This window comes from Uloborus diversus, chromosome 7 (assembly GCF_026930045.1).
Source record: "Uloborus diversus isolate 005 chromosome 7, Udiv.v.3.1, whole genome shotgun sequence".
NCBI lineage: Eukaryota > Metazoa > Arthropoda > Arachnida > Araneae > Uloboridae > Uloborus > Uloborus diversus.
Genome location: NC_072737.1, coordinates 158,679,085 through 158,694,133, shown reverse-complemented (window position 1 = coordinate 158,694,133; position 15,049 = coordinate 158,679,085). Strand labels below are relative to the sequence as shown.

At 32.0% G+C, this 15,049-nt stretch overlaps 2 protein-coding genes across 2 annotated transcripts in view; one reads left to right on the top strand and one right to left on the bottom strand.

The window, feature by feature from the left end:
• LOC129226285 (nuclear protein AMMECR1-like) overlaps window positions 1-2,319 on the bottom strand; it is a 39,460-nt gene extending 37,141 nt beyond the window's left edge. Inside the window, exon 1 of the mRNA XM_054860886.1 lies at window positions 2,099-2,319. Within this exon, the coding sequence (XP_054716861.1) occupies window positions 2,099-2,319 (221 nt within the window). The remainder of the gene's footprint in view (window positions 1-2,098) is intronic.
• Window positions 2,320-2,882: 563 nt separating this feature from the next.
• On the top strand, window positions 2,883-10,454 carry LOC129226550 (hepatic sodium/bile acid cotransporter-like). The gene is made up of 3 exons (XM_054861158.1): window positions 2,883-3,501; window positions 4,975-5,146; window positions 9,665-10,454. Exons 1-3 carry the CDS (start codon window positions 2,950-2,952, stop codon window positions 10,303-10,305), a joined length of 1,365 nt encoding a protein of 454 aa, XP_054717133.1. The 5' UTR covers window positions 2,883-2,949; the 3' UTR covers window positions 10,306-10,454.
• The last annotated feature ends 4,595 nt before the right edge of the window (window positions 10,455-15,049 follow it).

The window sequence follows — 15,049 nt, the reverse complement described above, 5'->3', positions numbered from 1 at the left end:
AGAAACAGTTTTTGTCAAAATTTAGTACAGTTGAGATAAATATTTAAGAAAAAAAAAATCATAAAGTATTCCTGCAATTGATTTGTGTATTGAATTTAGATTCATTAGAACAGAGAACAGCTTGGTCATAAGGAAATATATTTATTATTAATGGTTCATTTCACAGTATTTTTGACAATATTGTAGAGTCCATAACTTGGCTGCAAATTTTAGGACAACTTCTACCCTTGCACTCATGATCAAAATTACAAGAGTGCACTTAATTCAATGGAGATAAACATATTTAGCTCATCATAGTGTCAATAGTAACTTTTTATCAAATTTACTTTTTAGAGGAAATCAAAGAACTTTAAATATTTAGCAAAGTCACAACTATGTTGGCTTTCCAGCATTTCTTGAATTAAATACACATTGTCAAAAAAGCCAAAAAAAAATTAAAAAGCCTCAAAAAAAGGGTAAAATATCATTTAGAATAATAAATTGGCTCCCATAAGCATTAATATTTCAAATAGTTAAAATATTTCAAGTTTATTATTTTACATAATTTTTTTCTTCAATACAAATTTTCAACTAACTTTAAATTTTGAACGTTTGTAAATTGAATCCTCCAGCAGAAATCATAATTTCTTACAGCTTGTCTGTGAAATTTGTGATTGAGTTTTTAATAGCTATCAAATTACTTGTAAGCTGAAAAAGGAAAATTTGGTATGCACACACAACAGACAATTGATGCATTTATAATTTAACTAACAATTTTATTACTCTGCAAATAGCAGAAACTGAGGTGTAAGTACCTATTACCTGCATATTCTCATAAACGGTTATCCTTCATTTATATTTACGTCATATATTGAAATTTTTTGCATCGTTACAAATAACTGGTAGTTTTTTGAAACTTTTATCTCTTCTATCAAGAAATTACGTTTTAGCCATGTGATGAAAAAGAAAATCCTCATTTTTTGTATTTAGTTCTTTTAAATAAATTGGTCATGTTCACAATTACGGACATGAACTATAGAAGATTTTTTTGGCATTATAACATTCAATATTCCATCATCTTTTTTTCAAGTAAATAGCCTGGATTTTGCCTAAAATGTTAAAATTTATATAAAATGGAAAAGAAGTACAGGAACTCAGCCCCTGTAAGCTCCCATGCAAAATAAGCCCTGGGGGCGAGGACATGCTCTTTAAGGCTGTACTAGCCTTTGAATTAATCCTTTTAAAACTACAATTGTAAACTAATACTCAATTTATCGGTTTATAAACTTTTATTATATTCATGTAATTTAATAAATAAAATTGTTCTTCACAGTAATTTGCATTGATGTAAAAACAACTTCTCACTTTTTTAAATGAAAACTGTATAGTATCCTAAATGATGCAATCTTTGTAGCACAAATCAACTGCACTTGCAAAATAGTATGAGTGAATCTTTTATATATCAACACTTTCCTTCAGAATATCAGAATCACTTCGAGTCAAAACAGTTTAATGAAAATATACATAAAATAGGTAAAAATTTGAGGAAAAAATATCGAAAAATACACTATACTTTTCCATTTATTTTTGTTTCTGCGAATATTTTAAGATTAAATAATTTTAAGAAAAATAGATAGTGTCTTTTTTCAAGAATTCTTCCCTTTTCTTTTTAATTGCTACTTTTTTTTTTCTTTTGAATAATATTCTCCTTTTCAAAATCCCATTAAATTATTTTCAGTTGTTTATCGATGCAAAAATATTTATATAAATTTAACTTTTAAACATGCATAAATAATATTAAAATACAACACATATATTTTGAAAGTTTTCTACATTGTAAAATAAGGGGTGAATCGGAACTCAAAAGCAGGAAAACAAAGAACGGCCTTGAAACAAAACACACAACTGGTTCTCAGCATTGTTCAAGGCAATATTTTAATTCCTTTGTTTCAGCAATAGCTCGAGCGTTAATAGCAACATCAAAGAACGATCAAATAAATGTACAATACTTCTAAATAATTTACTACCTGAGATGCTCTGAAAGAAAGGTTCTGATTACATTCAGTATAAATATTCAACAAAAAAACACTTCTACATAGAAAGTAGGTTAACATCTTACTAGCTCTCATTGGGGAAGTTGGGAGTCTTGGGGGACTCATATTGGTTTAAATGGCAGTATAAAACATCAAAGCAAAAAAAACACATTTCCACACATACAACCATTCCATTGCGATATATGCTCGGTTGACATGTGTAAGGATGAACTATTGTTCCGTTGCAACAAGGATGGAAATGATAAGTTTGTTTCTCTTTCTTCGCCCCACAACAACCAGCAGCCATGACTACAAGCAAACCCCAATCAGAATCAGCTGGGGTTTTAAAGAAAACAAATCTGTGAGCTGTAGAAAAAATCCGCGGTTACAGCGCCAAAGAAAAAATGTTTCCTCCATCGTCCTCCCTCCCTTTCTTTTTCCAGCCATATTCATAATATATGTTTTGAAATCGTTGTTTTATCAGTTTAGTTGAACTTTTTGTGAGTATTTATTACCCAGTTTTAAAGTTTTTAATTGTTCAGTTTCAATTTTAGCAAATCTTTCTCGGGGAGCAGAAATGGGATTCACGCAATGACGAATCTAAAGCTCCCTTCCTTTCTTCTTAATACGGTAACATTTAAATGACTTGGTTCTTATTTCCTTACTTTTCTTTTGTTTTTACACAATCTCCTGAAATTTCTTCAACTTTATCAGTCTGAAACATTTCTGATGCAAAAGGGACGAAAATATCATGAAAGTTCTGCCTCCATCAAACATACTCTCTCCGCTGTTACGTAAACAGGGTTATGAGAGCGAATGTGCTTGTATTTTGTTCTTGTTTCATTCGTTCCGTGGAGAAGTTGCGTGAAAGTTTACGCTGTGCGATTGTCCTATTTCCGACGCAAATTTTGCTGGACATCTTTTTCTGGACATAAACATGTGTCCAGTAGTTCTTCTAGCTCTGCTATTTAGCTTCTTATTGCTACTATTGGAGTTAACTGCTGCTATCAATGTCACCTTTTATCCTGCTGCTGTCAAAAAACTCATGGAAGATGAAGAGCAACGCATTTATTTTTCAATCAACTCGGAGAAATCAGACTCTCACCCTGATGAGAGATTTTATAAAGCTATTTCATATAATCCAGATATAGCTTCTGTGACTAATGAAACTTATTTTAATACGAAAAGTAGCAATGGAACTTTTACTGTACGAGGGAATTTTCTTGGTAAAACTGAGATATTTTTGCAAAAAGTTGTTAATGGTACTGCGAAAGATAACCCGAAAGACAGCTCGAATTCCTTAAAAGTCAGTGTAGTGCGTCGTGTTAAAGCTATATCACATGCATTTACAGCATCTGTAGCTATTCTTGTATCTTTAAATTACATAAACATGGGCTGCGCTTTGGATTTGTGTGTTGTACAATCTGTTCTTCGTAAACCTATTGCACCCGCAATTGGATTTATTTCTCAATATGCTGCAATGCCTCTGGTGAGAAAATACATTTCTAAACTCTTTGCGTTTTTTATGCAATTTAATTTGTTATGTGTATATATTATTCCACTGTTTTATAATTAGGTTGTTTTACTGTTACATAATGAAATTGTTATACTGTTATATAATTAGGTTATTGTAGTTATATTAATAGATTATTGAACTGTTACATAAATAGGTTTAAACTATTATATTTTTGTTATTATACTGTTATATAATTAAGTTATTTGCACTGTTATGTAATTAGGTTATATATACTGTTATATTTAGGTGATTATATTATATAATCTGGTTATTATACTGTTTGTATAATTAGGTTATAGTTACATAGTTTATATTACTGTTATTTTTTATGAAATATATTAAACATGTGCCTCAAATGATATGGTTGTCCAGATAGTTTACTGTGCAGTTTAATACAATTCTTTTCACATTAAGAATAATTTGGACCCTTCAGGTTCTTGTTAAAAGTTTTTCTCTGTAATTCGATTATTATTTTGTAAAGATTACGTGAAAATTTTCCATTATTGGTACAACCTTGATTTGGCTTTGGGAGCTACCTGTTTCTAATAATTACAAACAATTATTTATGAATACATGCATAAGATTCAATGCATATGTATGTACAGGTTCAAACTATGTCAAATAATAATCGTCAAATAATAAGCTGTTTCTGGAACATATGGAGCTGATTTATAGTGAGAGGCAAAAATTAAAGAATTTGTACATTGCACAAATATAAGCAAATATACTGAGAGTTCACTTATGACATCCGGAGACTGCAGTTTTATCCTTGCTATGTACTCATCAACTAGAATATTCTATAACCAAGCCATGGTCGCCCATACGGGGGGCAAGTAAGGGCTCAAGTTCCCCCTTAGAAATAAGAACTTTCTTGCTTTTAGTACTTTTTTCTTTGCAAAAATGAAAAAAACATTTATTTTCCAGCCATTAATCAATAAGCTATTTAAAATGTCTAATTTTAATGTAATTCTAATCTGTACTGAAATTGGTTTTCATGGGGAAAATATCCTGTTATACCATGTGAAAAATATCTGAGTCCCCCCTTAATATTTTGCATATGGGAGCCCATGACCCAAGCTGGAAGCAAATGTACTTCCGTTGAAGCCGAGATTACTATTGACTATTCCAGACTGGCAAGTCTATAATAAGGACAAAACTGCAGTCTCTGGATGTCTTAACAGGATTAAAGGTATGTGTTTGTTGCAGGGATTCACTGTACTTAAGTTTTAAGGGGGGGGGGGGATTCTCAGTTTGCCGGATGATAATTTTGCCGTTTTTTTTTTTTTTTTTTTTTTTTTTGAATGTGGGTTAATTTTTAGCAGTTTCAAGAAATGAAATTATTGCTTATACATGAATGGTGTAGACAAAATTGTATGCCTTTTATTATTGGTACCTTGAAAGTTTTAATTATGGTGTTTTATAAGGATGTTTTTCTCCTTCCCTCAGGTTGCCTATGGTCTTGCAAGGTTGCTCTTTGATGATGTAATTTTACAGCTGGGGTTGTTCACATTTGGCTGCAGTCCAGGTGGAGGTGCTAGTAATATGTGGACTGTTCTTCTGAATGGCAATCTAAATTTAAGTTTGACTATGACATTTATTAGTAATCTGGCTGCTCTTGGTAAGAAGCACTTTTGTTTATTGTTTTGTTTCTTTTTTGCTGTTCATTAAGATTTAATTTTTTAATTAAAAGTAGTTTATAAAACCGAAGAACATAACAATTGTTTCAGTGCTTTCCCGGAAATTTTTCGAAGGGCACTGCACCCTGCTACTTTTAAATCGGTATTCAATGCACTCTGCCCTCTTTTTTGAATTTTGCCATGTGCCTTCCTTTTCTTTTTGAAGTTTTAACACATATTCATCTCAAAAGAAAAGGTTAAGAAGGTGTTATGTTTCAAAATTCGGAGCTAAAATAAAAATTCCTTCCAATACAAACTTTTATTCGATGTATCATAGTAAGCCTCTGACTTTGAAATAACTGCGACACTATTATAGCTTAAATAAATAGTATGTTTAATTTACAACGAACATATTAAAACATACTCAACACATCAACAGAAGAACCAAGAAACATTCGATGGCGCGCGCACTGATTGTTGCCATTCTTTTAAAAAAGGTCTTTTTCTCGGCACTGTTGCCACTCTCAACGTTCTCCCCCCTTTTTGAGTTAGTTGCTTGACTATTCAATCAAAAATATTCACCAAGTCCACCCTTTGTAGAGCGTTTACCACTCGACCAAGGCAAATTTTTCTAACATCTACAGTTGGTTTTGCCTAAAAATTGTCCTTGTTGTCTGTAGACCTCGTTGGTGATTTAAGTGAAGGAGAAATGTCCAAGAAAGGCTGGACTGGGAGTTCTCTTTCAATTAAGTTCCTGCGAGAATACTCTTTGAATAGGACAGGCCCAGATATTAGATTGAGTCTTTAGTTTAACCGACCATACCTCTCTGTCCTTTCCAGGTATTAATTCGATAAGCTTTACTAAAGACCGGTTCAGTCTCTTCTTAAAGTCATCTCCAATCAGAACGATGTCTTCTAATTGTATTCTATTCGCATTTAGGGTTTTCTTTCTGCCTTTGGATGATCAATCCCAAATATTCGTTCCTAAATCTCGATCGCAGTTCTTGTATCATTTTAATGTGAAAGTTTCGAGTTAGAGAAAAGCTCTTTCTGAAATGATTGGCACCTATGGCATCCACATCGGGAACTTGAAAATCGGATCTATCCGATGAAAACATTGCAGGACAAAGTGGAACGAAGTCTTCCATATCTTCAGACAAATAAGTCGATGGATGCGAATTTATTATGCTTTTATATTCACAAATAACTCGTTAGCTCCTCAATGGTTAGAACAGCTTTTCCTAAAGTTCTACGGAGGAGTTCTTTCACTACACATACCATCCTTTCCCACCAAGTGGTAGGTGGCAGGAATAATTTGTTGAACCTCCGTTTGCTGAGCTATTTTTTTCCAGTCAAGCTCTGACAAATTGTTGTGTGCTCCGTGAAAGTTTGATCCATTATCGGAGTAAATTGTATATGGTAGCCCTATAAAGAGCACAAGTGTATGAGACAACCCAAACTTTGTCGCCATGTTTCACGAAAAGTGGACCAGCTAAGTGGACTCCAACAACTTTGAATACTGCTGAATCTTCTACTCTGTCAGCAGGCAACGAAACAGGATCAGCAAAAGTAGCCTTGGCTTTGAAATGCTGACACCTAACACATTCATTCACAATGCTTCTTACAGTTTTTCTACCTCTTATTATCCAAAACTGTTCATGGATCACATTTAATAAGATCTGAGTTCTTGTATGACAGTTCATTTTGTGAAAGTGTTAGATCAGCTTTCGGGTAAAAATACATTTATCCGGAAGAGGATAGGTGACTTAAATCTTGATTTGTCGTTATGTTCCGTGATTCGTGTCCTTACTTGAATGATTTTATTTTCAGGGTGATTCTCGGAAAAATGTCCTGTGCGTAACGCTAAGTTTTTTATTTTATTCAAGTAACTATTAATTAAATATGGGATTAACTGTAATACTTTGATAGTATATTAAATCTTGTATTAATCCCGAAAAGTATTATTTTTTGGAGGCTTTGGTTAGCTGCAAAAAATAAAAATCTTAGCATTACGCATGGGACATTTTTTTTAGAATGGCCATTCATCCTTAAAGACTCTCAAATTAGAAATTGAGCTCATGTCAGGAAAAAATTGAGTTTGTATGACTCGAATGACCACGTGTCTCAGCATTCTCTATCTCGGGTACTGATAAATCACCCCTTTTCCTGACTGCTTTCCCTGATCTTAAATTTTCAGTAAACCTCAAAATCCATGAAACTAATTTAATGATCAAATGAAAATTAGAAAATCTTTTAGCATACCAAGGCATTTCATTTTCAACTAAATTTATATTACATAATCTAATCTTTCTTATTTCTGTAGCTATTTTGGGAGTTTCAGTCTTGGCAATCTCATTTGAAGGCCAACTATAGGATGCTCCATATAACCAGGGAGATATAAGAAGTTGAACCTCCCACCAGTGGGATTTAAGAAGTTGTGAGAGAGGACATCCGCGGGGAATTAAATCTGCCAGGTTCAATTTTCCTGGCGTGTGTCTGAATTCACTTCCGGGGAAAAGTCTGTTTGTTTCCTTTACCTTCCTTCCTGTTTGATGCAAAAACTGACCATTCCCCTCTTTCTCGTATCCAGTATAAAGCCACCATAGAATCGCTCCAGAAAACGGTTCTCAAAGCTGGCATGTTAAGTGCCTGTAGAACGGCATAAACTAACCTGGCACCAATTCAGCAAGCCATCAACTCTAACCTTACGATGGTCACTTTTTTTTAACGGTGCAACCATTGCCTATGTTTGATCAACTAAATACTCATACCATGTGAGGTTTCAGTTCTAAAAAAATACACATGTGGCAAAGGCCTCCTTGCCTGCATCTATAAAAACATGCATCTCAGTAGAATTGTTTATTTCAACATGACATGGAATTTCTACATCACTCAAAGCTGAAATTTCATTCAACCATTTCTTAAACAACCTTTGAATAATTTTTGGCAAAGGTGCATCCCAGTTCAAATTTAAAGCCCACGGTTTTTTGTAACAAGATTTTAGGAAGCGAGGTGGCCGGGCTCAACAACCCAGTTGAATCAAAAAATTTCTGTATTGTCGACAGAATTAACCTTTTAGTAAATTTTGAAATATCATTTGAAGCATCAAAATTTAGGTTACATTTTGACGTACCTTTATTGAAGTCTCAAAAAATCCCAAGTACTTTCGTAACACCTATACTTTTGAAACAGATTTACAGTTCACGTTACTCTCTCTATTTCTCAAGTTTAAACAACCCTGGGATAAAATATTTTTTGCTTTTTGAACGAAACATTCCTGTTCTTCAACGTGTACGACTCCAGAAACACAGTTATGTACTTAAAATGAAAGTTTCAATTTTTCCGTAAAATCCCGATTTTCAAATGACACATTATCAAGCAAATAAGAAATAGAAGCTGCCAATAAAAATGGACTGGACATAACTCCGAACACAACCCTACAATGCTAGTAGACAACTTCTTCCGATTCCAAAGTGTAGGAAAAAGGCAAAAACTTGTGATATTCTGTCGTTATGCTTAACTGCAAAAATGCCTTTTCAGTGTCTGAAGAGCGCTATTGGGTAACTTCGGAACCTATCTATGATATCAGGAATTAACTCGAGTAAACTTGGACTTTTATACAGTAAATCATTCAAAAAATACTTACCATAAGCTCTAGCCGACACGTCAAAAACCGGTCTAATTTTTGTTGTTGCACTCTCACTTCTCACAACTGGTCAGTGCGGTAGAAGGTATTTGATATAAACATCACTAACTTTCTCAATTATATTTAATTTTTCCCAATCCTGAAAAATTTCTAGATATTCCCTAAGAAATAATTTATCTTGTGCTCGTTGGCCCATTTGCTTGTGCCTCTTTAAAGTTAGTTCTTTATTAGACCATAATTTTGTTATGTCAGATTTAAAAGGTAACCGGACCTCATACCTACCATCGGGCAATATTTTCAAATTATTTTTAAAATCTTCTACTACCTGTGTGTGCTTTAACATATTTCCATCACTTTCTATTGGGTCTGAAATCCCTATCGATTCTAAAGACCCTCTATGTTTCGTGTATGACTTTTTCAGATTTCTTTTTTCAGCTTTGACCAATCTTGTTCCCAAATACATGTTTGATGCTTGAGCTTAATTCAGTGATAAGATAGAAAATATAATTATGTACAGATAGTTCTTTATTTTATCCAAGTCTCGCACATATTATAATTGATTCCGTTTCACCCGTTTAGTTTTGTTTCATTTTATCAAAAAAAACTCCATCTATTCTCAACACTTTCAAAATGCGTTATAAACAATGTACAGTGAAATCGTCTTGCAACTAATACCAATACGATGAAATTTCCAGTTCAATAAAATGAATGTTTAGTTACAATTGAATTTCGATTACATTGCTTGAATTCTATTACAATGAAATTCCCATTACAATGAACAAAATTTGGTCCCTTGAAGTTAGTTGTAACAAGATTTCACTGGAATTTAAAACACGTGTCATAACTTTGATTTATTGCAATTTTATGCTTACAGGTATGATGCCTCTTTGGTTATTCACATTGGGACGTAGTTTATTTTCTGAAATCGCTACCGAAGTGCCTGTGAAAAATATTTTGCTATCTCTAGTTTCAATGCTTATCCCACTTGGAATTGGATTATGCTTTCAAAAGTGGCTACCAAGAGTTGCGAGATTCTGTCGTCATATACTTGCTCCTGTTTCCGTCTTCATGATACTGTTCATCATAGCCTTTGGCACCTATGCCAACCTCTACATGTTCAAACTCTTCACTTGGAGGATAGTAGTTGCTGCGAGTGCCAACGTTTGGCTCGGTTTTCTCTTCGGAACCATCATCTCCAAAGCATTTGACCTCTCACTTCCTGACATCATCACGGTTGCGGTTGAAACCGGAGTCCAGAATACCGGAATAGCCATCGTGTTGCTCGGATTTTCACTGGGGCAACCGGAGGCGGACCTTGCCGCGGTTGTTCCTGTTGCGGCTTCTATCATGACCCCATTCCCTCTCCTTTGTGTTTATTTATTTCTAAGGGTCAGGAATTTATATTTTCCTACCATACAAGAATCGCGTTTATACGTTATGGATGATGAGGAGGAGAAGAAAACTCTTCCATCATTAGATAGTTCGAGTTCTGTGATGTCTTCTAAAGTTTTGTGATTGCAGATAAATTGAAGGCTATTTCTGACTTATAGGTTTAGAAATTATTTTTTTTAGCGAGCTATATTTGAGAGACGAATTTCTCGTGGAAAGGTAAAAAAAGCATTGTATATGCGTAGTGAGATAAATAACAGAAGTTGAAAGCTATTGTTTTCATTATTTTGATAGCAAAAATGGAATCAATATATGTTCTATTTTTGCTGTAAAAAAAATATATCCATTTTTATGTTTAAACTGAAATAAAATGCGCCAAATTCAATGCAGAGTTTAATATTTCATTTTTTTTTTCAATCTTATGTGCATTTAAAGACATGTATGTTTAGTAACTTATTGATTATCTAAATTGCACTCTAAGAATTTTTTGCTTATAAATTATGGAAAATTCACAAATGTACTAAAGCTCGATTATTTTTCAAAGACCTTATATATTTGCTGTATGTATGCAGTTGAACTCGCTTAATATGAACAGTGTTAATACAAAATCATGGATGAAACAAACATTTTGTGAGTAAAATTAGTTTACAATTTAATTAACATTAAAATCAAACTCACCATAATGAAAGTTTTGCCTAAGACAATGAGAAGGTTTTAGACTTCTTCACTGAAAATGTTCTCTTAGAATATTACATTTCTATTTTAAAAATTAATCACCATTTTGTGTGGTTATATTGATAATCAAAAATTGAATCCCCCCCCCCCCCAGAGAGAGAGAATAAAGCCTACATTTTCTTTTTACCTGTAGGTATTTCATTTTGCTTGAAGATAAAACTGTGTATCTTCTATTGTGGGTTACAACTTTTATAGTTTAATGAAATGTGGCCAGAAAATGTCTATATACATGAGGCACTCGATATTTTACTCGGAGATATGCAAGTAATGTAATTTAATAGCCCCAAAAATATCTAAATATCAAAAATTCTTTAGAAAAAGGAATATTTTTATGAACTTCAAAATTTCTCAATGTACTAATTATTAAATTACCTATTGTGAGTGTATTTGAGGTAATAAATAGTTTTTTGTTTCTTTTTTAAAGTCCAGATATAATTTTTTTTGCCTCACTATTTTACTTATTCATAATCAGTAGGAATAACTATTAATACAAACTTTTAGCATTTCTTACTAAGCGAGTTCAACCATGTATGGCTATTTTTATAGCTTGAGTGTTTTGAATTTAGATAATGAAAATAAATTACAAACTCCATCATGTCTTTTTTACTATGCTACTCTCAATACGATTTAGTATGAGGAAGTAAAATTATAGTATTTTATTTTTTAGTATTATATTATGTTTTGTATTAGATAGAAAATTCCTAATCTCATATCAATATTATTTACTTATATTTTGCATTTTGTTTCATTAGCAGTGTTTTGATCATAGAATCTCAATGAGTGTGAAGTTGTTTAGTGTTGTCTTTCATTTATAACATTTCTTATTTTCAATGTGAAACTCATTGAATATCCATAAAGGTTTTCAATGTAATTCATTTCAAACTACTTGTTATGTTTGGATGATCAAAATTTTTGTGATGCAAGGGGTAATTTTTTTTTTTTATGAATTCAGTATGAGCTTTACATTTTTGTATTTATTTACAAGTTAAAGTTTTCACAATTTTAATTCATAAAAAATGTAAATAATTCATATCAAATTACAGTACGATATACGTTACAAAAAAAAGCTTGGATTGCAAGTATGCTAAATTCATGAAAAGCCATCTTACTATTCAAACTTCTCAACCTTTTAACTGTTATATTTTGAGGATTTAGGTACATAAAATTGTCAGTTTTCTTATTGTAAAAATAAAATATACTTAGCAGTTGAAAATTGATAGTTTGAATTACATACATAAAAATTTTTAAGGTCTCGTTGCCACTGCATATTTGCTTGAGGCGGCTTCTACTCAGCTTGACTTGGTAAAATTCACTTCTAGTAGAGGGTTATGTTGTAAAAATTAAAAATAATTATTATTTAATTATTTTCTTTAAAAAAATGCATAAATATAATTAAATAAACAGAAATAAAATACAGTGCACTTCAAACTTTGATCCTTTGAAACCGCTGCCATCTATTGAATTAAACCCAAATTAACTTTTCCCAAGATAGATTCAGGTTTTTCAAAAAGATGAACCTGAAATAAAATTCACATGATACATATTTCGTCATAATGATACGATGCACTCAAAAAAATTTGCCCTGAGTAAATACTCGGGCATGATGTTTTGGAACACTAATGCGGTGCCGGAGATTACTTCGAATATGGCAGTTAAAAGGTTAACAGATCTGCGTCTAGTTGTTTTACAGAATCGTTTTAGTATCATATTGGAACAGTCTGCAAAAAATATTTGTGATCTCTTCCATTTTTAAATATTCTTACAAATAAGGGTTATGAGATTAAGTTGAGTGTGAGAGAAGTATAAGGTTGTGACGCACAAAATGTTTTTCTCACATTCATTCATACAAAATTGGCAGCCCTCGAAATCTTGAATGTAATGGCTGGAAATGATTACAGTGTTCACACAATAAAATATGCAAATGTATGGTCAATTATGGTTCTTTGCCATTGGTGTAAAGATCTTGCAATTTAGTCAATAGATTTAATTTTCTCATAAATGGATGCTGCATTAGGTATTAAAATTTACCTATTTTTCCTCGGAGTTATTATACGAGGCGTGTTTTTAAAGTAAGTTCCGTTTTTATTTAAAAAAGGAACGAGTACAGATAGAGCTAAGTAATTTAGTGCACAAAAATCTACCACTCTTACGCTATTTTTCGACATTGCTCCCGTGATTTTCCAAGCATTTGTCATAGCGTGGTACAGGTTTTTGTATACATATTCGTACAAAGTTACCGCCCGTTTAGTCAACCATGAGGACTCTTTCAGGGCTTTGGCTGGGGCGTTTTTGAACATCCTCTGGTGTGCCCTCACCTCGCTCGCAGCATTTCATTTGTTTCGGCATCTAAAGTCTTTCCAAGGTGGTCTGTGGCACAACAGCAATAATGAGCTCAGAGAACATGTTATCCCATGGCTGACTACACAGGCGGCAATTTTCTATGAATAGGTATACAAAAACCTGTACCACGCTATGACAAATGTTTGGAAAATCACGGGAGCAATGTCAAAAAATAGCGTAAGGATGGTAGATTTTTGTGCAATAAATTTCTTTGCTCTATCTGTACTAGTTCCTTTTTTATATCAAAACGGAACTTACTTTAAAAATACGCCTCGTATAATCACAAATCTCATCTATTTTCAATGTCGTATAAGTTTTGTTATTTTTATTCAAGAAAAAATATTTGCTGAGCTTAATGATCTGTTTATACTGTGCAGAGTTATAATTAAACACAGAAAAAAATTCATAAAGCTGTTATAATATACTTCTGTTTCTTATGCACAACATTTTGAAAACTTTTTTTATTTGATTAATGATTTTTTTTTCCTATAATTAGTTCAAGATTTATTTTCGATTTATAGAAAGAGTAACATCTATTGAAAAATTCCTACTATGTTGGTAATCTATAAAATATGAAAATAATAAATTTGATGATAAATTATTTATCTATTATTTCATCAAATATTATAAACTAGTAGCCAAAAAATTCCTAGAGTGACCAGAAATCACAACACTGTTCATGAATAAGAATTAACAAATTAATTTCACTCTACTATGTCCAAATCTTTAAAAGCTTACTTTAGCTTTCAGATTATTTTATGGAACACTTAAATGTTGCTGAATCCTATTTTTTGCCAAAAAAGCAATTTGTAAAACTCAAGTGTTGCATTATGTAATAGAACTTTTAAAAAGGCTATTTTGTCTATTTATGTATGATAAGAATTTTAACGTTTGGCACAAAATTTATTGTTAAATTTTAAGTTGTTTAATATTTGTTAGCTTTGCACTTTCAAACATAATTTGCAAATTGCAGCATTACACTATGTAATACTTGTTTAAAAAAATAAATAGAAAAACTGTTTTGTCTATCTATTTGTGATAAGATTATAAATGTTTGAGGTGAAATAAATAATTAAATGTTGAAATTTAATGTTTTAAATTATAAAATGTTATTTCGCATGAACTTTTATATCTATGATGCTCTCTGTATCCCTACAAGTCCTTTCAATTAATCAAATAAACCCTCATCAACAGAAACTCATAACAGAAATATTGCTCCCTACAGATTGTCATCTATTGCGGGCTTGCAAAAAAGTTTCTATGAAATGAATAAAAGACAATCATTCACATCTACAGAGTGCATTTACAGAGGAAAAAAAAATTTTAAACTGATAAATCATCATTTTGGTTGGTTGGAACTAGAAAATACAGTAGACTTCCCAAGTTAAAACTTTTTATTTTTAACTGCACTTTGATAGTTTAAATAGTTATAATCATACTCTCTCTCGGTGTGTGTGTGTGTGTTTTTTTAATTTATATATGTGTATGATTACTATGTTTGTCATAGTTCTGTGCAACAAACTGAAATGAATTTCTTCCCATGTGAGGAGTTTATTTGTATAATTATCCCAGTGACTGAAACAAAAAAATGATTCAAGAGCATTTTAGAGTAAGTTTATCTGATAAAATTCTATTTACGTTAACTCAAATTGAATATATTCTATTGAATCACATAAAAGTGCTCCTCCGATATTTTTGTCACTAACATTGATTGAAATGAGAACGTATATTTTAAAAAATGCTGTGAAGATATCTTATTTACATCGCAATTCTTATACATCCATTAACAAGTACT

Excerpts from the sequence above, each read along its gene's own strand:
- LOC129226550 (XM_054861158.1), top strand. The coding sequence starts at position 2,950 with ATGTGTCCAGTAGTTCTTCTAGCTCTGCTATTTAGCTTCTTATTGCTA. Across the intron at positions 3,502-4,974 it reads AATATGCTGCAATGCCTCTG|GTTGCCTATGGTCTTGCAAG; the intron begins GTGAGAAAATAC and ends TCCTTCCCTCAG. Across the intron at positions 5,147-9,664 it reads TAGTAATCTGGCTGCTCTTG|GTATGATGCCTCTTTGGTTA; the intron begins GTAAGAAGCACT and ends TTATGCTTACAG.